This window comes from Hibiscus syriacus, unplaced genomic scaffold (genome assembly GCF_006381635.1).
Source record: "Hibiscus syriacus cultivar Baekdansim isolate YM2019G1 unplaced genomic scaffold, ASM638163v2 tig00117056_pilon, whole genome shotgun sequence".
In the NCBI taxonomy this organism is placed as follows: domain Eukaryota; kingdom Viridiplantae; phylum Streptophyta; class Magnoliopsida; order Malvales; family Malvaceae; genus Hibiscus; species Hibiscus syriacus.
In genome coordinates this window covers 300,787-324,652 of record NW_024063539.1, presented here as the reverse complement: position 1 = coordinate 324,652, position 23,866 = coordinate 300,787, and the positions used below count along the sequence as shown (strand labels likewise).

General features: G+C 35.6%; 1 protein-coding gene across 1 annotated transcript; it reads left to right on the top strand.

The window, feature by feature from the left end:
* The first annotated feature begins 1,380 nt into the window (after positions 1–1,380).
* On the top strand, positions 1,381–11,090 carry LOC120197920 (phosphate transporter PHO1 homolog 3-like). The gene is made up of 9 exons (XM_039199319.1): positions 1,381–2,142; positions 2,213–2,549; positions 2,638–2,888; positions 2,982–3,102; positions 4,278–4,536; positions 4,614–4,718; positions 4,787–5,260; positions 10,517–10,650; positions 10,776–11,090. The coding sequence occupies exons 1-9, from the start codon at positions 1,542–1,544 to the stop codon at positions 10,879–10,881; spliced, it is 2,388 nt and encodes a 795-aa protein (XP_039055250.1). The 5' UTR covers positions 1,381–1,541; the 3' UTR covers positions 10,882–11,090.
* The last annotated feature ends 12,776 nt before the right edge of the window (positions 11,091–23,866 follow it).

Sequence of the window (23,866 nt, the reverse complement as noted above, 5' to 3'; positions counted from 1 at the left end):
TCTTGTCTCAGACTCAATGTCACAAAGCAAGCATTTATCATTTTCAATGATTAATCCCATCCGCATGAGTCTAACTCGAGTAGGAAGCCTATCTAAGATAGCCATCTATAAGATTATACTATGCTTTGGGATACGCCCAGGGAACCACACCAGATGGTGTATCAAGACCCTTGGAGTCATGGTGCGCATGTCTTCCCATATTTGTCTCGTGCTAAGTTCTCTGACCAGACCAACAACTAAGTGAGAAATAGTAGGCCTCACTTTCAATAAACACTTAAAACTCCAACTAGCATTTGTAGGGGTAGGGTTGAGCAACGAAATCGAGAAAACCGAAAAACCGACACGAACCAAGTAAAACAGTTGGGTTCGGTTTGGGTTTACCTTTAAAAGGTTCGGTTTCGGGTTGATTTAAAGAATCAATTCTATTGATCTGGTTCGGTTTGGTTCGGGTTTTCCATATGGAACCCACTTGTTCCATATTGAACCGAATAGACAATTTTTTTTTTGAATTTATAGTTTCAAGTGAGTTTTTCATTGAAAAACTGACGAACTGAACAAACCGAACTGAAAAAACCGCATTACCGAACAGAACCCAAAAAACCGGTTTCACATAATTCGGTTTTTTAACCATTCGGTTTCGGTTTAAATTTTAAAAAACCGTTTATTTAAGTTCAATTCAAATTTTAGTAAAAAATCGAACAGAACCGAACTGAATACACCCGTAGTAGGGGGCTCATCTGCCAGAAATCAGAATCTTTAATCACATAAGAATGAATCCAAGCCACCCAATGAGATCCCTCCTCTGCCAATAAGTTTCTGATCAGCTTCGCAATGCAAGCCTTGTTCCAACCGCCTATATCAATTACGCCCAGGCCTCCTTCAGATTTTAGGAGACAAATCTGCCTCCAACTAACTCGAGCACCTTTAGCAGACACGTAACCTCCTTTCCAAAAGAATCGAGACCACAATTGCTCAATTTTCTTGATTGCCACTAGAGGTAACATAATCTGACTGCACCAGTAGTTTGTGATGTTAAATAATACAACACACACCAATTGTAGTCTACCAGCGAAGCTCAGGTGTATGTTTACCCATAAATTTAGCTTGACCCTTATCTTTTCAATAAGACATTGACAATCCTTCTCTGCAAACTTTTTAGTCACCAAAGGAATTCCCAAGTACCTCATAGGAAGCTTCCCTATCTCTACTAATTTTTTAATGGCTGGTAATGACCAATTTTCCAAAAAAGTTTGTTGACCAAAACGAGACGTGGTCAACATGTTGTTTACCCTAATAATTAAAGCTTTACAACCAACGAAGCCAGCTCCCTCGTCAAGTTGATATTTCAATTCTCAACTGAACTTGTGTAGTAGTATTTAGTTTCAAGTTCTCAGCTACTTCTGTGGGGTTTTCTTCTGTTTCAAGATACGAAAGACCCAAACTTCAGAAGCTTTACATAAAGTTCAAATATATAATAAAAAAACTGTTTCCCTTACACTGTCTTCATCTGAATCGGCAGTCCGCAGTTGTGAAAGCCAAAAATGAAATTCGGAAAGGAATTTGCGTCACAGATGGTGCCGGAATGTCAAGAAGCGTACATGGATTATGATTACTTGAAGACACTCTTAAAAGAACTCCAGCGTTTCAAACATAGGACCAAGCTGCAGGCCACCCCAGCCGGCGGCCTCAAACGAAAGCTTACACTTTATAGAGCTTTTAGCGGCCTAACACAGCGACACCACCAACACAACCCAACCAGTTCATCCACCTCACCCGACCTTGAAAGTCAACCCATTTTGGTGAGTTCCGTCGATCGGAACGGCACCCAGAGTTACGAAACGACGTTCCTTATGTCGTCCGACGAGGGTGGAGAGTATGAGCTGGTGTTCTTTAGAAGGCTTGACGATGAGTTCAATAAAGTGGACAGGTTTTATAAGGCTAAAGTGCAGGAAGTGATGAAAGAGGCGGATGTTTTGAACAAGCAAATGGATGCTTTGATTGCTTTTAGGATCAAAGTTGAGAATCCCCCTGGGATTCATTTTGATCGGTCAGTCGAGATGACTCGTCTTGCTTCGGATATAGCAGCTTCTGCTGCTTCATTGTCTGTTCCGACTACTCCATCGGGGAGTAGAGAGGCGGGCAGTAAATTTTCACCTTTGTCCCAAGTTTAATCATCCATAAATTATGTTTAATCCTTGTTTTGGATTTGCAGAAAAAGCTGCTCACTTGGAAGCCATTGAAGAAAGCACTCACGGACAAGCTGATGATGATAACAATGGAGATAAAGAGATAGAAGCAGGTCCGATTCAAGAACCCGAACCGTCGAAACCCAAATTGAAAGGAGTCAAACCGGCACCACTTGAAGTACTAGATCGGGTTAAAATGAACAATACACTCGATACTCCTCGTTCCACCATTAAAGGTGTCCTTCAGGTTCCAAACCAGACGGAGTTGAGTTTTAGCAGGGAAAATCTAAGAAAGGTTGAAGAAAAACTAAAGGTGGCTTTCGTTGAATTTTACCAAAAACTTCGCTTGCTTAAAAGTTACAGGTAATTAATGAATTGAATGGCTCTTAGATTTTACTTGATCGCTTCATCATTTGGTGTATGTAAGTAATTTGTTTCCTGGAATTAACAGCTTTTTGAATACGTTGGCTTTCTCCAAAATCATGAAGAAGTATGATAAGATAACTTCCAGAAGTGCATCAAAATCATACATGAAAATGGTGGATAATTCTTACCTTGGTACTTCAGATGAGGTTACAAAGCTGATGGAGAGGGTTGAAGCCACGTTCGTCAAGCATTTCTCTAATACAAATCGTACCAAGGGCATGAACTTCCTAAGACCAAAAGTCAAAAGAGAAAGGCATAGGACAACCTTTTTAACTGGTAATTCCTTTTTTTATTAAAGATGCTTAGATCCTATTGGAACTTGCTTCAATCTTTGATCTGTTTAATGGTGTTTTCTTTTTAAAAAATCAGGTTTTTTCGGTGGGTGCATGGCCTCTCTTCTTTTAGGCCTTATTCTGGTCATTCGTCTCCGTAAAATCATGAATAGCGAGGGTAGGATTCAATATATGGATACCATGTTTCCTCTGTATAGGTACTCTCCTTTTCTTCTTCAAGTTTAGCCGCCATTAACGCATCTCACCATTTTCTGATCTGGCTATTCTCTTCGTAATTTTGTTAAACAATTATTGTGGTTATGAAGCAATGTAGAATTAATCCTGGATGCCCAGTGTGTCATCTTATTGCCCAAAACTCTGTAATCATTAAAGACACTGACGTTTGTGGGCCAACACTAATATGGAAATTATGGTACTCTCCTTTTCTTCTTCAAGTTCAGCCGCCATTAACACATCTCACGATTTTCTGATCTGACTATTCTCCTCGTATTTTTGTTAAACAATTATTGTGGTTATGAAGCAATGTAGAATTAATCCTGGATGCCCAGTGTGTCATCTTATTGCCCAGAACTCTGTAAACATTAAAGACACTGACGTTTGTGGGCCAACACTAATATGGAAATTATGGATAGCTACTGACGTTAAAATTTTTGTTGCTGTTGTGAGATTGCGTGTATAGATTCAAAGCATGCAGAAATATAATGTATACTTTTATTTTCAACCATCCCTTCTTTCCTGAACAACTATCTACCTTCGGATAATTTTGGAATGTTATAGTTAACTAAAAAAATACATAATTAAATATTTAATTATCTTAGATCAGATTACTTTGGTGATTAACAAGTTTACCATCCTATAAATGATTAATTATCTTAATAAACTTTTATAATCTTTTCATTACAGATATTTGACCATAAGTTTCTAATATTAATTTATAATACTTAAAATAATTAATTTGATTGTAATCATAATTTTAGGGATCAAAATACATATGACTTTAATTTTTGGATAAAAAATTATAAATCAAAATTTTAGGGATCAAAAGAGTAATTTTCCTTTAATGTTTCTCTTCTCTTGAATCGAACGATAACCTATTTGTTTAGGCTTTATTATACAATTACAATTAGAAAGATAGCTGACTTTTGGTTTATTCTCAACCATTTGATAATAAAAGCTAAATCACTCCTGGTGCTTGAATATGAGATCTCGGATAACAATCATCATTCTAATATGAGGTAGTTTGATTCGTACGATTTCGGGTTTTGAGATTAAATTTTAAATGAGTGTATTTTTTAAGCTTTCACAATTATAGTGTGACCGTTGAACATGTTTAATAAAATTGGTTTAACAAGTTGTGATAATGTGCGTGCAGTTTGTTCGGATTCATTGTTCTACACATGGTAATGTATGCAATTAATATATTCTACTGGAGACGGTACAGAGTGAATTACGCCTTCATATTTGGTTTTAAGCCGGGAACCGAATTGGACTATCGACAAGTTCTGCTTCTCAGCTTCGGCCTTGGAACATTGGCATTAGCCACTATCCTCTCCAACCTTGACATGCAGATGGATTCCAAAACAAAAGACTACAAAACCTTCTCCGAACTTCTTCCTTTACTCTTGGTCCTGGTAATTAACATCACCATTCAACAATCATTTCACTCCATTCTGCTCCCATTCATCTTCACAACAAACATATTTTGCAGTTTATATTCATCATCCTATTCTTCCCATTCAACATTCTGTATCGATCGAGTCGATTCTTCCTCCTCACATGCTTGTTTCATTGTATAAGCGCTCCTCTGTACAAGGTAAATTAAAAAGCAAATGTTAACCCTTTGATCATACCAGTGGATTTAACATATGTGTCATGCTGCAGGTCACACTCCCAGATTTCTTCTTAGCTGATCAATTCACTAGCCAGGTACAAGCCATTAGGAGCTTGGAGTTTTACGTTTGCTATTATATCTGGGGAGATTTTAAACACAGGAAGCACACTTGCAAAAAGAGTGAAGTGTACCAAACTTTCTACTTCATCGTGGCAGTGCTTCCGTACATGGCTCGCCTCCTCCAGTGCTTGCGTCGCCTGTTCGAAGAGAGAGATCCGATCCAAGGATACAATGGACTCAAATATTTCCTCACCATTGTAGCTGTTTGTTTGAGAACAGCTTACAAAGTTAATGCGGGAATTGGATGGAGAGTGATAGTTGGGATTGTGTCGGCCATTGCAGCAATATTCTGTACGTATTGGGACTTCGTTCATGACTGGGGGCTCCTGAACCCACGTTCCAAGAACCCTTGGTTGAGAGACAAACTCCTTGTTCCTCACAAAAATATATATTTTGTAGCCATGGTTAGTTTATAATGTTGGATCATAAACTTGATCCATTATGGGAGCCTAAACCCAAACCCAAACTAAATTGATGTCATTACTTACATCATTTAATTAAAGATGTCATTGCTTACATCATTTAATTAATGATGTCATTGCTTACATCAATTTAGTTAGGTGAGAGTTAGATATTTGTTGAATTTGTAATGGTTTAAATTAGTTTATTTGTGTGGTGTAGGATTGTTCTTGAGTAGTATAAATATCCCTTCCCATTTTAGTTTTAAGCATCAAGAAAAATTAAGAGCTTCTAAGTGAGTCAAGAAGCAAAGTCTTATAAGAGTGAGTTGTAGTTCTTGTTTTTGAGTGAGAGTGTTCTTGTAATATTTCTTTGAGCTTCAATAAAAGTTGCTTGTGTGAGCGTTTTATTTCCAACAAAGTGGCATCAGAGCGAGTTGGAAAGATCGAAGGTCTCGACGAGATGAATACGACGCCGCCAGAATTTTCTCAATCTGAGTTCTGACGCACCGCCACGCACCGCCGGAAGACTGCTGCCAGAAAATCGAGTTGACTCACCGAGTTGAGCCGAGTCAGCCGAGTTGGAGCCCTTGACCGAGTTGTCCAAGTCCCTCCAAAGTTTTTTTTTCATCGTTCCGGATTCATCCGTGCAATCGGATTTTACAAAATCTCATTATATTGAGAGATATGGCAAATGGTATGGCACCATTCCAAGTTCCGACACTCAACAACAACAACTACGACAATTGGAGTATCAAAATGAAGGCACTTCTTGGATTACAAGATGTGTGGGATATCATAGAGAAAGGCTATAACGAGCCTGCGGATGATGATGCTTTTGCTACTCTTACACCAGATCAAAAGACAACTTTGAAGGATTCAAGAAAGAGAGACAAGAAGGCTCTCTACCTCATCTATCAAGCATTAGATGATGATGGTTTTGAAAAGATTTCAAGTGCAAGCTCTAGCAAGGAAGCGTGGGAGAAGCTGCAAACCTCTTACAAAGGATCCGAGCAAGTGAAGAAGGTTCGTCTCCAAACATTAAGAGGTGAATTCGAATCCTTAAACATGAAAGCATCTGAGTCTATTTCAGATTATTTCTCAAGAGTAGTAGTTGTTTCTAATCAATTAAAAAGAAATGGTGAAAAGTTAGACGATGTGAGGATAATAGAGAAGATACTCCGTTCGTTGGATCCCAAATTTGAGCACATCGTCGTGACGATTGAAGAAACTAAAGACTTGGAAGAAATGAAGATCAAACAGCTCCAAGGATCATTGCAAGCATACGAAGAGAAGCATAAAAAGAAGCATGAGTTTACTGAGCAACTCCTCAAGCTGCAACTCAAGGATATGCATGAGAGCCAACGCAATGATAGAAACCAACGTGGCCAAGGCAGAGGTAGAGGCCATGGACGAGGTGGAAGTCGAGGTCGTGGACGAGGCTGGAATTACAACAATAACAATTCCAACAATAATTATGAGAAAGGAGAAAGCTCAACACGAGGCCGTGGAAGAATTAATCCAAACTCAAAGTATGACAAATCTCAAATTCGATGTTATAATTGTCAAAAATTTGGGCATTATGCTTCATAATGTAGAGCTCCCAACAACAAAATTGAGGAGAAGGCCAATTACGTGGAGGAAAAGACAGATGGCAAAGAAACTCTTCTTCTAGCACGAAAGGAAACTGATGGTGGCCAAGCAAATTCCTGGTATCTTGACAGTGGTGCAAGCAATCACATGTGTGGAAGGAAAGACATGTTTGTGGAGCTAGACGAGTCAGTAAGTGGAAATGTTTCGTTTGGAGATGATTCCACAATAGCAGTGAAAGGGAGAGGTAACATTCTTATCCGTTTGAAAGATGGGAGACATCAATTTATTTCAAATGTCTACTATGTGCCCAATATGAAAAGTAACATTTTAAGTTTAGGGCAACTGGTAGAGAAAGGTTATGATATTCATATAAATAATTATAATCTTTCTATAAAAGATGATAAGAATAACTTCATTGCTAAAGTGCCGATGTCAAAGAATAGAATGTTCTTGATCAACATACAAAATGATGTTGCAAAGTGCCTGAAAGCTTGCTACAAAGATGCATCATGGCTTTGGCATCTTCGATTTGGGCATCTCAATTTTGGAGGTTTAGAGCTATTATCTAAGAAGGAGATGGTGAAAGGACTACCTCACATCAACCATCCTGACCAGCTCTGTGAAGGGTGTCTAGTCGGGAAACAATTCAGGAAAAGCTTTCCAAAGGAGTCAGAGACAAGAGCTAAGAAGCCACTTGAGCTCATCCATACCGATGTGTGTGGACCGATCAAGCCAAGCTCTCTCGGTAACAATAACTATTTTCTTCTCTTCATTGATGATTTTTCAAGAAAAACCTGGGTATATTTCTTGAAACAGAAGTCAGAAGTTTTTGAAGTCTTCAAGAAGTTCAAAGCAGCAGTGGAGAGAGAAAGCGGTAGAAAGATCAAAGCCATGAGATCCGATCGAGGTGGAGAATTTACTTCCAGGGAGTTTCAAGAGTTCTGTGAAGCAAATGGAATTCGTCGACCAATGACAGTTCCTAGATCCCCCCAGCAAAATGGTGTGGCAGAAAGAAAGAATAGAACAATCCTCGACATGGCACGAAGCATGCTCAAAAGCAAGAAACTACCCAAAGAATTTTGGGCGGAAGCAGTATCGTGTGCAGTCTACTTGTCAAATCGATTTCCAACAAGAAGTGTATGGGGAAAGACACCGCAAGAGGCATGGAGTGGAAGAAAGCCTGGCATTTCCCACTTGAGAACCTTTGGAAGTATAGCCCATGTTCACGTACCAGACGAGAGAAGAACGAAGCTTGATGATAAAAGCGAGAGTTTTATCTTCATCGGCTATGATGCTAATTCGAAGGGCTACAAGTTGTACAATCCAGACAATAAGAAGTTTGTGATTAGTCGAGATGTGGTCTTCAACGAAGAAGGAGAATGGGATTTTAACTCTCATACAGATGACTTCAATTTCTTTCCTCAGTTTGAAGAAGATGAGCAGACAATGAGGGAGCAACTAGATGAATCTCAACAAGAGCTTGCAACTCCACCCACTTCACCAACATCAACCACTCAAGGAGACTCATCACCTTCATCATCGTCAAGTGGGAGTCAAAGTGAAAGAGTTGTACAACGTACAAGAAGCCTTAGAGATCTCTATGAGGTAACTGAACGACAAGATAATCTTACATTATTTTGTCTGTTTGTCGATTGTGAACCAGTGAGCTTTCAAGAAGCAATACAAGAAAAGAAGTGGAGAGATGCGATGGACGAAGAAATCAAGGCCATCGAGAACAATGACACATGGGAACTTATCTCACTTCCCAAGGGACATAAGGCGATAGGTGTCAAATGGGTGTACAAAACAAAGCAAAATGCCAAAGGAGAGATTGAAAGGCACAAGGCGAGGCTAGTTGCTAAAGGCTATAGTCAAAAGCCTGGAATTGACTATGATGAGGTATTTGCTCCTGTTGCTCGATTGGATACTATTAGATTAATCATTTCTTTGGCAGCTCAAAACAAGTGGAAGATACAACAGATGGATGTAAAGTCTGCCTTCCTAAATGGAGTTCTTGAAGAGGAAGTCTACATTCAACAACCATCAGGCTACGAAGTCAAAGGGCACGAAGACAAGGTGTTGAAATTGAAGAAGGCTCTTTACGGGCTAAAACAAGCACCAAGGGCATGGAATAGCCGAATCGACAAGTACTTCCAAGAGAATGGTTTCAACAAATGTCCCTACGAGCATGCTCTATATATCAAGATCAAAGATGAAGATATTTTGATCGTGTGCCTCTACGTGGACGATTTGATCTTCACTGGAAGCAACCCAAGCATGTTTAATGAATTCAAGGATGTGATGATGAAAGAATTCGAGATGACAGACATGTGGCTCATGGCGTACTACCTTGGCATTGAAGTTAAGCAACAAAATGATGGAATTTTCATTTCACATGAAAGCTATGCAAAGGAGATACTGAAGAAGTTCAAGATGGAGAACTGTAAGCCAATAAGCACACCGACAGAATACGGGATCAAGATGACCAAACATGAAGAAGGCGAAAGTGTAGATCCAACATTCTTCAAAAGTTTGGTAGGAAGTCTACGCTATCTAACTTGCACGAGACCTGATATTCTTCACGCAGTTGGATTGGTTAGTCGCTACATGGAATCCCCAACAACCACCCATTTTAAAGCTGCAAAGAGAATTCTTTGCTATCTGAAAGGTACAATTGACTTTGGCTTGTTCTATTCAGTTTCTAATGATTACAAGCTTGTTGGATATAGCGATAGTGATTGGGGTGGAGACATAGATAATCGAAGGAGCACTACTGGATTCGTATTTTTCATGGGAGATACTGCTTTCACATGGATGTCAAAGAAACAACCGATTGTCACATTGTCCACTTGTGAAGCGGAATATGTTGCTGCTACCTCATGCGTTTGTCATGCAATTTGGCTTAGAAACCTATTGAAAGATATATGTTTGATACAAGAAGAGCCTACCAAGGTTTGTGTCGACAACAAGTCAGCCATTGCCTTAGCAAAGAATCCAGTATTCCATGATCGAAGCAAGCACATCGACATTCGCTACCACTATATAAGGGAATGTGTTGCAAGAAAGGATGTGGAAGTTGAATACGTGAAGTCACAAGATCAAGTTGCCGATATTTTTACCAAGCCACTGACAAGCGAAGACTTCTTAAGATTAAGGAACCTACTAGGGGTCACGAGATCAAGTTTAAGGGAGGGTGTTAGATCATAAACTTGATCCATTATGGGAGCCTAAACCCAAACCCAAACTAAATTGATGTCATTACTTACATCATTTAATTAAAGATGTCATTGCTTACATCATTTAATTAATGATGTCATTGCTTACATCAATTTAGTTAGGTGAGAGTTAGATATTTGTTGAATTTGTAATGGTTTAAATTAGTTTATTTGTGTGGTGTAGGATTGTTCTTGAGTAGTATAAATACCCCTTCCCATTTTAGTTTTAAGCATCAAGAAAAATTAAGAGCTTCTAAGTGAGTGAAGAAGCAAAGTCTTATAAGAGTGAGTTGTAGTTCTTGTTTTTGAGTGAGAGTGTTCTTGTAATATTTCTTTGAGCTTCAATAAAAGTTGCTTGTGTGAGCGTTTTATTTCCAACATATAAGAGTATAGATATTGTTTCCAAGTTTGAGTTCATTCATAATCCTAGTCTAACAAATTACATAAATTCCAGGGTTTGAATGTTGCGCTGAGATTTGCCTGGCTCCAAACTGTGTTGAATTTCAATTTTGATTTGCATCGAGAAACCTTGGCTACACTTGTCGCTTCTCTTGAGATCATTCGTCGTGGCGTGTGGAATTTCTTCAGGTAATCCCTGAAATTGATTGCATAGCAGAGCGATTAAATGACATATTTTCTCATCTAAAAGTACCTTAACTTTTTCGACATTTTACAGACAAGTTGTTCTTAAGAATTATGATTCATGTAATTAGGTTGGAAAATGAGCATTTAAACAATGTTGGAAAGTATCGAGCGTTCAAGTCTGTACCGTTGCCGTTCAATTACGACGAGGACGAGGACGATGACAAAGATGAATGAATTCTTTTGTTCACAATCTGCAGAAGAAGTAAGATACCTGCCAGCAGCCATAAATGCTTCGGCGTTCATCTGATATTCATTAAGCGAAAACCGTGTGAAGGCAAGCGAGTCGGATGATTTGACACAGATTGCTGAACATGGGATGTGTTAGACGATCAAGGAATAGTTTGGCGAAATCCATAGCTAACGTGGATAAATTATATACTTGTTACAGAAAATGAAATGATTGTGACTTGATATTTATGATAAAACAATTAATTTAAAGAGTATATAAATAATGATTGATAGATAAAATAAAATAAAAAAGTGTAAATAACAGTGTAGTTTTTAACTTCTTTAATTTGTAATACGTAGAATTAAATTATCGCCAATAATATAAAATCAATTTTATTTGTCACGTGAATTCATCAAGTGATTTCAGTAGACAACAATTAAAAAGAATGTTGTTTTCTCTAGAGATCTTGAGTTCAAATAGTTGTGCATGTGAGTGTGTGCATTATTAATAATTAAAAAATATTATGAATAAATATTACTTTATAATCATTCTAAGACTATTAAATAAAAAATTACTTGTCATGTAAATACATGTACGGATATTATTTTGAATTGCACACTACTCAAATGAGTATTGGGTATGATTTTAGGTTAGAAATCTTGGTCGGGTTAATTTAATTTTAAAATTTTAGGGCCATTTGTTGTTTTAATTTATTTAGGGTCATATCAGTTTTAAATTATTTAGTGTTTAAGTTAATTTAATTTTAAATTATTTGTTTTTTTATAAAATAATTTGAGTTAGGTTTTATGAGTATGAATCATTTTAAGTTTTTTTTTTCTTTTCTTTAATTTCATTTGGGATTGACATACCTTATTTAATGTCTTGAGAGGTGAATTTAGTACTGTTGCATTTTCAGTAATTTGATCTTTTAATTTCCCCCTACTGCCATAATGTTTCATGGTAGCTATCTCCGGTTGTGCTCGTGTTTTATGCTTTCTCTTTAATTTTGTGTTTGTGACTGCTGACTGGAATTAGGGTTTATATTTGATACGACTTTTTCTGGTTTTCATTTGTGAGTTTAGTGAACTTAAGCTTGTTAGGTCAATTGAATTCGCTTATTTTTTTGAACTTTTTTTTAATTCTGTTTAGTCTTTATGCCATGAGTTATGTTTCTGTGTGTTCGAGCTTTAAAATTTTATTTTAACGATTACTTAACTTCTTGATCATTGTACGTATTAGATTATGCGCTTGAATCTTGCGGCCAACGCTCTTGAGGGTTGTACTGGGGACAATGGTTTAAATCCTTCCACATCAGACTCAAAACGCTATGTTTTGTTTATGGTTGTTAGTGGGCTATGTATCTAATTATAAAAGGCTAAACAAATGTCGTTTAACTGGAAAAAAGCTATTTATATTTGTTTAAATTATGATTGTAACATTTCCAAGCTATATGTTTGTAGTTTAATTTTCATGAAAATTTGATGTGAGATTATTGTGTATTTCTTATTGCTCATGAAACGCCTTCAATATGTTTGCAAAGGTTATAATTTAGTTAAAATTTATTCTTTAAGTTCTGTCACTTAAAGTGGTTATCCTTGATCTCATTTTTTTTTATTAATGTTTGATTCTTGTTCAGAAGTTTTGTATGTGTTCATTGTTCAGAGCTGCTCAACGGTAAATTTGTGAAAAAAAGATAAGCATGCAGTAATACACCCTGCAAGTTGTCAAAAGTTTATAGTCAACTACTCAACAGATGGAGGATAATTAATCCCAATGGACTTGCAACATGTGTGGTGTCGTAACCGATTTCCGGCGATACGACGAGTCTCGACTTATTTTGTGCAAACCCGATTATGTAAAATAAATATTTCGGAGTCGCCATCGACCTTTTGAGTTAGGTAGGTCGAATGCCTAAAACTTTTCTTTTAAAAGAGTTTTTAGGAAAACAACATTTAAAAGATTTATCGATCCACGTGTAATCAGAAATTTATTTTTAAGCAATAAAAAAGGTTCGGGGGGTTCATTATGTGTGGGGAAGGATAAGCACCCCCACAACGCCCAAAATTAGTACATATCGATTATATATTGTCTCTAAATAGTAGAAATCTAAGAATTCAAATATATATTTAAATTACGATTTCATTATTTCGAATTCAACCATACAATATTATAGAACAAAAATTCTAAGGAAAAATGAAAAATATTCTCATATTTCTAATTGAAGAGAAAATACTCCCTAAAATTCTTTAGGACGAATATTTTTCTTTCCAACTGAAATGAAAGAAATATAATAATTTTTCCTAAGAATTAAATATTAAAATAATTTTTATTTTTTTCAAAGAAAGAAATTAAACCCATTAATCCTAATTATATTATTAGAAAAGATAAGAGATATTCAATTATTTAAAAATACCGAGACTTAATCCCTAATAAAATTAGACGAATTGTCTCGATAAGTTTAAAATAGTGAATATTTCTTTTTCCCTTCAAAATTAATTAATTTTAAATGCAATTAATTTTTTAGATTTTTCTAGTGCGATATTTATTTATTTTTAAAATATTAGAAAATGACATCTAGTTGTCTTAAGAATGTCCATCCTTAATATCTTAAAATAAATAAATATTGCTCATAATCTAATTATGTAATCAGTTGAGTTATGCTAATGAGGCTTTTAAAAGAAATAAAAATGATACACGGAAGCATTTAAAAAAAAATATAAATACACAAATAGACTAAAAACAATTTTAATACTATTTTTAACTTTATTTTACTTTATAAATAGATACATATATTCTAAATGTGATATTAAACATAGAACCAAATATTTATTCTAAAATATATTGAAAATGAAAAAATGAAAAATTTATAATATGCTCTACATACAATCTTATGTACATAATAAAGTAATATAGTACAAATAAAATAAATATTTAAAACATAAAACACTTCAATGATACAAATAAACAATATACATATGAATCTATTCATTACATGGTGACAAAATAATTATAAAATAACATTGGTGTCATAAAATTAATAAAACAAATATTATAGCATAAAACAAGAAAATATCATAATAGAAGCATCATAATCGTAATAAAACCATAAATATAGGACTAAAATGGTAAAACATAAACAACAATAGCCAATCTCGAAAGAAAAAAATATTCAGCAAATGACTAAATTAATGTAATACAAAACAAAGTATCTAATTCGCACATCATATAAAATAAAAAGAAATGGTGACCAAATCACAAAAAACGCTAAACTTCAAGGGACCTAAGGCACGATTAATCCTAAAAAATTACTAAAACGCGAATCACCTTAAACATAAAGGACCAAAAGAGTGATTTAACCTAAAACTAATGATCATAAGGCAAATATATTCCTAAAGATAAAGGACCTATGGATGATTATCCCACAGTTTGGTGACTGAATAGCAAAAACACACTAAAGGTACATGGACCTTAACATGATTTGTCCAAAAACCCCAAAGGACTATATTCTTTTCCCCCTAAATTCCATTTTGCACGATAACTTTCTCTAAATCCCTAGCCTTCATTCGTTCATCTTCACGCACACGGTGGCCATGGCAGCCGACCCTCCGACGAGCCAGCAGCGACGCCTCGACCACCCTATATGGGTGACCATTCTCCTCCCGCCAAGACCCACACACGACGTTGGAAATACCACAAACCCAAACATCTCCCTTACGATGTTTCCTTCCTCGGGTAAGAAGCAAGTATCGGACCACCATGCATAGTGGTTTTTCTACTTCAACTCCACACGAAATAATCTACCCTCTCCCCGACGACAATTCTACCCCGACGATCCTACTATCCCGACGAAACCCACGGCTACAAGGTAAACTACATCTCTAACTTATTTTTTCGAAAGCATAGAACAATAAATGAAACAAGTATTTGAATACCTTTAAAAGTTTGATAGATGAAAAGAATTTGTAGCTTTTCTTTCTTGTTTTATTTCTCTGAAAATCCCCTTATATTCTGGTTTTTATTGGATTTTATATCCATTACATATGTAAAGATAATAAAAATAATTGCTTGTTGGTACATGTGTATTTGGCAGCAAGGTATGGCAGGGAATGGGATTTCTCGGGGTGCTGGAATTGGCAAGACCAATGCAGCTCAATTAATTAATTGCTGGTGTTCTTCACGTGGGAGCATGGGTGGTGGATAGGGAGTTGAACCTTTGTCTGCTCGTGGGTGGTGCTTGGGCAGTAAGGTATGGCCTTTTTTACATTTTAAAATAATTTATGTAATATATTTTTTGGGTAAAAAATTAGTGCGTACAATTGCCCCTCTTTGCTCGTTGTTGTGGAACAGGAATGGAGCAAAGACAAAAAACACAATTTTTTATCGATTAAGCTCATTAGTGAAAATTTGAGCTCCAAGTTTTTCTTAGCGGGCGAGTTCTTCTCATTATGAACTCTTCACTGGGGATATCAATCCACTGTCTTTTGGAATGGTTGACCGAAGATGATGCTAATCCAACTACTTATGCGATGGATTTAAGTAAAATGACAATGTTTGATCCACCTTATTCTGTGATGAAATCGAACAAAATGTTGATGACGTTCCAACTCTGTATACAATGGAAACAAGTTAAGGTTGAACAAGTTCTTCTCATTATGAACTTCTTCTCCCTCATTAGATAAGTTCCTCTCATTATGAACTCCATATGCGATGAATCGAGCTAAGGTTGAACAAATTCTTCTCATTATGAACTTCTTCTCCCTTTGTCGGATGAGTTCTTCTCATTATGAACTCTTCTGAAAATGTTAATCCCTCGATTGAGGTGTTACTGATTCAACTCCATAAGCGACGAATCGGGCTAAGGTTGAACAAGTTCTTCTCATTATGAACTTCTTCTGGAAATATTGATCCCTCGAGTGAGGTGTTGCTGACTCAACTCCATATGCAATGATTTGAGCTAAGGTTGAACAAGTTCTTCTCATTATGAACTTCTCCTTCCTCATTGGATGAGTTCTTCTCATTATGAACTCTTCTGGAAATGTTGATCCCTCGATTGAGGTATTGCTGATTCAACTCCATAAGCGATGAATCAGGCTAAGGTTGAACAAGTTCTTCTCATTATGAACTTCTTCTGGAAATGTTGATCCCTCGAGTGAGGTGTTGTTAATTCAACTCCATATGCGATGAATTGAGCTAAGGTTGAACAAATTCTTCTCATTATGAACTTCTCATTCCTTATTGGATGAGTTCTTCTCATTATGAACTCTTCTGGAAATGTTGATTCACCTCATTCTGTGGTGAATTATAATCTTTGCTGAAATCTTTGCTAATCTCTGGAATTCTGATGACCCGAAGGATTTAAAAATAAAGAAACCCCCGAAGGCTTAGTTTCTTAGTTGTCAATGAACCCCTTAAAATGCTTAACTTTTTTTAACAACTCTTTTGAGATAATTAAGAAACCCCTAAAAGGCTTAGTTTCTAAAGTCTCATTTGAAAATATCTTGCACTTAAGGTCTTATGGATGGCCTGAAGGACTTACAAATCAAGAAACCCCTGAAAGCTTAGTTTCCAAAACATATTTGAGAAAAAATCCTAAAAATTAGGGTTAATTTCTTTGAAATTCATTTGAGAAAAATCAAGAAACTTCAGAAAATCGGACTTAGTTTCTTTAAAATAGATTTGAAAATCGTCAAGAAACTTCTGAAAACCAGACTTAGTTTCTTAAAAACTCATAGTGAAATCATCAGGAAACTTCTGAAAATCAGACTTAATTTCTTTGAAAACTCATTTGAAACGATCAAGAAACTTCCGAAAATCAGACTTAGTTTCTAAAAAACACATTAGCTGGGTAACATGCCCCACTTCAAAAAATGATAATTGTTATGTGTATTGGGTTCCTCAATTCTTGAGATTCTGCCACTCGGAATATAATTCCATTCATTCAAGGCTTGAATTATATCTTTTCATTCTCTTGAAAAATCTGTAAAATTATGCTTTGATGCATGAATGCAATGGATATGTATCTAAATGTATGATTTATTATGCAAATGATGTTCTTATGAATGCAAAAATATTGAGGCAATCTTCATTTGACTCCAAAGTAGTGAACTCGGTCTTCCTTCACTTAGTCAAAATGTCATTTCAAGCTGGCATTTCTGATGAACCATCTGATCCACTTGCATCTTTGTGTTTTCTTTTTTTCATTAAAGTCTCAAAAGAAATATTTCATTTGTGGAACTCTTGCCATAGTCAGAATTATGATCTTGATGCCCCATTTTTTCATGGATAACACCACTTTCTTTGCTTGGACTTGTGTAGAAATCCAATAAAACTTTCATCTTTGAAAATATAATCTATCATCTTTGAAAAATGTAGATGTAAATATGATAAACTCAGTAGAGTTAATTAGGAGAGCAGCGTCTGTTCTGATTTGACTCTTGAAACACATCACAAGGAGGATTTATCCTAATTCCTTTCATGTCTCCACATCTAATCGAATCTCGAACAAGCCATTCAGACCATATCATCTCGAGATGCCTAACAACAACCTGTTGTTCAATCTTAGTTGGCTCCACTAGTTTCTTATTATTAAAATTCTGGCTCCCCTTCATGTAGAAAGAAATCTTTATCATTTCTTAAAGTTTTGAACCTTGGAGTTGAAGAAATCAAACTTCATCTCAGATCAACAAATGAAAATTTCATATGATCACAACATTGGTTCAGCACGATAATCATTGGTTCGTAGAACATTTGACAACACATTCATCCTTTCCTGTGGCTTCTACCCAGATTTCTTGTTAGTGAAGCTCTTTGCATAGTGTTTGGAGCTTTTGTAGGTCGTCATTTAAGAACAAAGCTCAGTGAGAACGCAAGTGGGATGCTTTAACTACCAGCATCAAATCGCCAAAATAATGCAACTGTATGATGAATGAAGCGATTATGTATAGTCAGCACCACTATCACTGTTTCACCATTTTCATTCTTCATATCTTTCTGTCTCATTAGAAATACTTGCTCAAATCAATGACCTTAAGACAAGATAATATGGGCCTTCAGCAAGCCCCAACATTTGCTGATATAAACGTTCAAAATGCATTCAAAATTGTTTATTGCTGATACGAGCTTTCTAAATGTCTTAACATGAGCTTTCAAAATGCCACACATGGATACTTTCTGTCTAAAATGGGCCTTCAAAATGCCCCAACATTCTATTTTTGGACTTTCAAAATATCCCAACCTTTTTATGCTGGTGTAAGCCTTCAAGATGCCCCACATGGTCTTCTGTCTTTTTATACTAATGTGAGCCTTCAAGATGCCCCACATAGATTACTTTTTTATTTTTCATGCTGATGTGAGCCTTCAAGATACCCCACATAAATTACTTCTATCTTTTCATACTGATGTGAGCCTTCAAGATACCCACATGGATAATATGGACCTTCAAAAATACATCCAACCTTCAAGTCAAAAGGTTCACCCTCAATGTCTACTGAATTTGAATCTCATGATTCCCACGAGGTAGAACTTTGATAATGCCCCATTTGTGGATCATCGTGGCTTTATCCGTGCCCAAATCTGTTTATCTTGAATGCTCTCATTCTGGTGTTACTAATCAATAATTAAATAACTTGAAAAAATTCTCTTCATGTTGTCATAAACTTAAGAAGTAGTCAATCCTCCTGACAGAAATGTCTGAGATATGTGTCTCTTCTGAATAAGGTGGTCATCTTCTGCTTGACTAGTCGCATTCTTGCCTCTCTCTTTTTCTATGCACTGGAATATGTGTCCCTTTGAATATGGTAATCCTTTTTCTTATCAGGTTGCTGACAATGTCATAAGAGAGTGTTACAAGGTCTCTCATTTAACCCTTATGATCTTTCAGACCACTTACTCTCAAGAAGTGCTTCATCATTCTGGAACCGCTCATTCTTTCTCTACAATGGAGGCATAACAGTCCTCAACTTGCTTCAAGAACCTTTCTCCTTTGAGACTATCCTGTTTGAAAATGTTTTTCCTCCTTTCTTTATCAAAGAATGAAAGAAATTTGTAAAGTATTGTTTCTTACAGGTTCACAATTTAATCAAATCATAAACAATGAGTTTAATGACTATCAAATAAATCAACTACTCTTTTAAATCATTCAAAATCATAGTCCTATGGAAAGTGTCAAAATTATTGACTAATTTAAGGTGTCGGTTGATTCTGGTAAAGTAAGGTCTCTCAGGTTGGTCCATCACATATGTCTCTTTGAACTTTCACTAACTTAAAGAAAATGAGTGTTATGCTCATCTCATAGAGATACTTCTTGGTTCCAGACTCTCAGGAACGTCTTTAGGATGTGCGGTTCTTCATTAAGAGCTTAAGATCGTCTCTTATGTCGTTATTGCACCATTCAATATTCGAGCCGCCTTTTCAGGTTTTCAACTCGAATCCTCCTTTGGTTTCAAGATATTATTCAAAATTTACATCTTGAACCCCCTTTTATAATATCATGCATTAAAGATTTTTAAAAAAAAAATTGTAAATAATCCTGAGAGGTGGAATAAAATCTGAATATAATCTCTTTTACTTAGAAATCCATGTATGATTAGAATGGACTTTTCAGGGATGTAACATAGGTCAGGGCTCATGGTTATAAAAAAAAGGGATAAAAAGGCCCAAACAAGTGTTTAAGGGTAATTGAACCAAGGATCAATTCATTCTGATGCCTTCAATCTTGCCTTGCTTGACTTGGATATGCTTTGCCACTTGTATTTTATCATTTCTTTTTCTGGATCCCTCGAGACTGCCAATTTTTTGGTTTATTTCCATTTTCTTATATCTCCAATATTTCTTGCACTTCTTGTTAAATATGAATCTTTGAACTAATTGCACTTGATCAACCTTATAACTTTGAGGCTCACTGAATCACCCATCTTGATTCAATTTCTTTTTTTATCTCTTTTTTATGTTTTTCTGTTTTTTTTCTATTTCTTTTATTTTTTTTATTTTTATTTTTTTCTCTCTGATGGATGATTATAAGACTTTAATTGCTTTAAGTACCTTTTTTTACTCTTGCATTTGTTATTCTTGACTGGATTTGATCTTCAAGCACCTCATATTTGACCTGTTTTGTGGTTCAAAACTCTCTTTACTTCATGGAAATTAGTCTTCATAATAAAAACTGGATTGACAATCTTTATTCTTGTGAATAGATATCATTCACCTTGCCCCCAATGTGGAGGGTGATTATTGGTTAGGGTTGAAGCAGAAGAAAAATCATTCAGGCTCAAATGGGGACAAAAAAGGATATATTTTTCTTTTGCGAATGAATAAATGAAGGAAGATCGTTCATCATTTCATACACAGAAGTCTATGTAAAAACATGTATCCCCAGGGGGATGAATATTCAGGATTAACTTTTATTTACATGAAAACAATGTAATTAATGCATGATAATTATTTAAATCAATCCTTTTTTTTCTTTTTTTTTTCTTCTTCTTACTTTGAGCCTGCCCCAATTACTCGAAATTATCTTCGACAAGTTGGTCCATGATGCCCCATCTCGTTTCTTCTTGCAGGAAGATTCATGGATAATTGAAAGTTGGGTTTTTTTGAGGTCTGTTGATTTCACCAGTATGATGGTTTTGTATCTGGAAGGGCAAATATGTGACTTTTGAAGTCATGTATATGGTGGAATGTTATAAACAAATCAACTCTACCTAAGAAAGTAAACATCTGGATTTGGTGTCTCAAAAACAGGTAGAGACATTAATTCAGATCCTCAAATAAATGTAGGATCAGGATTTAGTAAGGGTCAAAAATAGATCAAGTAATTGTATCTCTGGTATTGTATGGGATATGAAAGGTCTAATTTTATCACTTGCCAAAGATCTACGATTCTTGAAAAAATAAAAGAATATTTAATTTACTTGATACTCAAAAACTTCAAGATTAAAATTTAATTCCTTGCTTATAACCATAAAAGCAACACAAATTTATTTATTACACAAAAGGCGGAGAAAAGAACAAAAAACATGTTCAAACAAGATGCTGAAAATAAAATACAACTGTGGTAGATAACAACTTCCACTTATTTATTTAGCATGCCCCATTACTCCTAGAATATTAGGTGTGTAATCGGACCAGGGTCCTTGTCCTTATTTGCCCCCCATTTCTTGATCATCTTTTGTGTCAACTTCTTTGGATAAACCTTCAGATGCATAAATCTCTGCTTCCTCCTGAGCAGTCTCCATCATCATATTTTTCTTCTCCGACTGGAAATTGGGCTCAATTTTAGATCCATAACAACTTTCCTTGGTGATGACATTTTTGTCGTGTTTCTGAATACTCATTGTAGTTATGATTGGTGTATTATTCACAAGACTCATCAAATTGCCCCTTACCTCACTTGTTTTCAGAAAATCTGATATAGGTGTCTGGGGTGTCTTCTGGGTTACATCTACCCCATTCCTTTTTAGACCTATGGGCCAATCTCGAATTAATTTTCCTTTCATTTCTTCATTTCTCATCTCTTTCTTATTCTTTAGTATCGAAGAAGCATCAGGAGTTGAATCTGCCATACATACTTCACCTTATTTAGTTTTGCCTTTTTTTCTTTTCAATGTCCTATGATGTATGAACTTCACTTGTTTTGACACTATCAACTTTATTTTGGGGGTTGAATCCTAATTGTATGATCAATAGGGATTGATTGTTAACATCCACTTCTATGAACTTATAAACCAAAAGGTCTTGAACTCGTCGTTTGAAGTTACCACAATTCTCGATGGAGTGTCCTCGAATTCTAACATGATATTCACAAAAAGACTTTCTCATTATACCATCTCGAGTAAGGAGGCAATAAAGGCTTAGCCTGACATGAGGCAATAAGTTGGGCTTTGAGTAACTTAGATATAACTTGTTACACGAAATTAAAAGAAACTTAGGTAGAATTTCCTTTGACATCACTGTCTCCTTACAATTGTTTACTTTGCTTTCTTGAAGACCTTATGACTGATGATCAAAATGTTTGCTTTTAATTTTTGATTTCTGACCAACATCATGAGAAAAACAGTAATTTGAAAATTTCTCTTTCTCGACTAGTTTTGAGTTTCTGAGGAGCTTAGGTTTCCCATATTCAAAACATAGCAACCCTTCTGTTATAAGATCTTGGACTTTTAATCTCAGAATTATGCAATTTTCTGTAGAGTAACTGAAATCTCCAGAATGATAATTGTATAAATCTTTAACATTTTGCCAATATGGACGCATATAAGTACTAGGAGAAATGGGTGTTACAAGACCACTTTAAAAAAGAAAGGGTAACAAGTCTGAATATGAGATTGGAATTGGACTGAGATGTGTCATCTTCTTTTCCTTCTTGCTCTTTTTATCCTTCTTCACTGGTACTTGGTCCTCTTCCATGCTTCTTTTCTTTGACACCAGCTCAAATGATTTTTGGAGTTGCATTTGATTCCCACGTTCTTCTACAAGTTCCTGATTATTTGTCCTTCTTGTTTTGGTTACAACACCAACATTCATATTTTCATTCAAATCCATCGTAACTGGATTCTCTAAGGGTTTTTCTTCATGGATCACAACATTCACCATGTCCATTAATTTGGTCATTTGTTCTATTGAATCATCCTAAAACTTTTTTGCTTAATCGATAATCTCTTGTTGAGTTTTGATAAGTTGCTCTTGGAGTTTCTCGATTCTACCAAGTTAACTCCAATTTGATTTCAAAAATTCTGTCATGGAATCTTCCACGAATTGTTCCCATATTTTCATGATTTAATGCATATAAAAATACTTAAATGAATGTTATGCAAAATGCAATGATGCAAATGCATATGCAAAAATATTGATCCCAATTATGGATATCATAGAATAATTTTCACCAAAAATAAAAGCTTTCATATTATAACACAGTGCACTTTACAGACATGCATTCACTTAGATGTTGAGTCTGAAAGGGATCACCATTTCACCTTGGGTTTTCGTCCTTGAAAATGATGCCCCTCGAGCACTTTGTATCCCAACTTTGTTAATGCCCCAGTGATGCTGAAGTGCATTACTCTGTAATAGTTAACGATGAAATGATCATAGATAAAAATCCATTACTGGACTACTCCTTGGATCAGTGGATCGTCATTTCAGTCTCGAATGTTGTACGATATTCCAGCTCACTGCTTTGTCTTGGATCTTCGTATTTGGAACTAATGCCCGCAATGCTTTGTAAACTAATTCCATTAATGTCTCGGCGGTGCTCACGTCAATGTGTCACTCCTTGAAGGCTAGTTATTAGAGGATCTTAGATAAGAATCTATTATTGGATTACTTCTTGGATCAAAGGATCAGCTTTCCAATCTCAAATATTGTACGATCTTCGAACAAGTCTTATTCTGGTACTATGGACTTCTCTTAGCCCTCGACACATGTCTGTGTATGCGACTGCTTGATTGAAAATTTTTAACTCTTCTTGTGCAAAATTTCCACTTGAGTATCCCTGTAACATCCCTCATACCGGGTTAATGATCAAATTGTGAGATTTTAATTTCAGTGACCAAATTAGATAAATTGAAAGTTCATGAACTGGATTAAAATATTTAGAGAAGGATAATTTAGCATATAAGGAAAAGTTAAGAGGGCAAACTAGTCTTTTATCAAGTAAATGAATTTAATATTATTTGGGGTTATCTTATAACCCACGTGGATGGCATTTGGGAGAAAAATTAGAGTTCTAGACATTTCTCTCATCTTCTTCTTCTTCTCCCCGTGAAGCCAAGCTAAAGGTGAGTTTTCTTGTGAATCAAATTTTTGATGAATTTAAGGTTGCTTATTGATCCTTAGATAATAACTAAGCTTAAGGAAAACTTAGATTATCTTAAAACCATAAGATGAGGAGTATATGAAGAATTAAAGAAATGAAGTAGAAAAGTGAAATCTTGAAGTATAGTTCATAATAAGAATTGAAAGTGGGATTTGACTTGTCATAAAGCTAACTAAGAA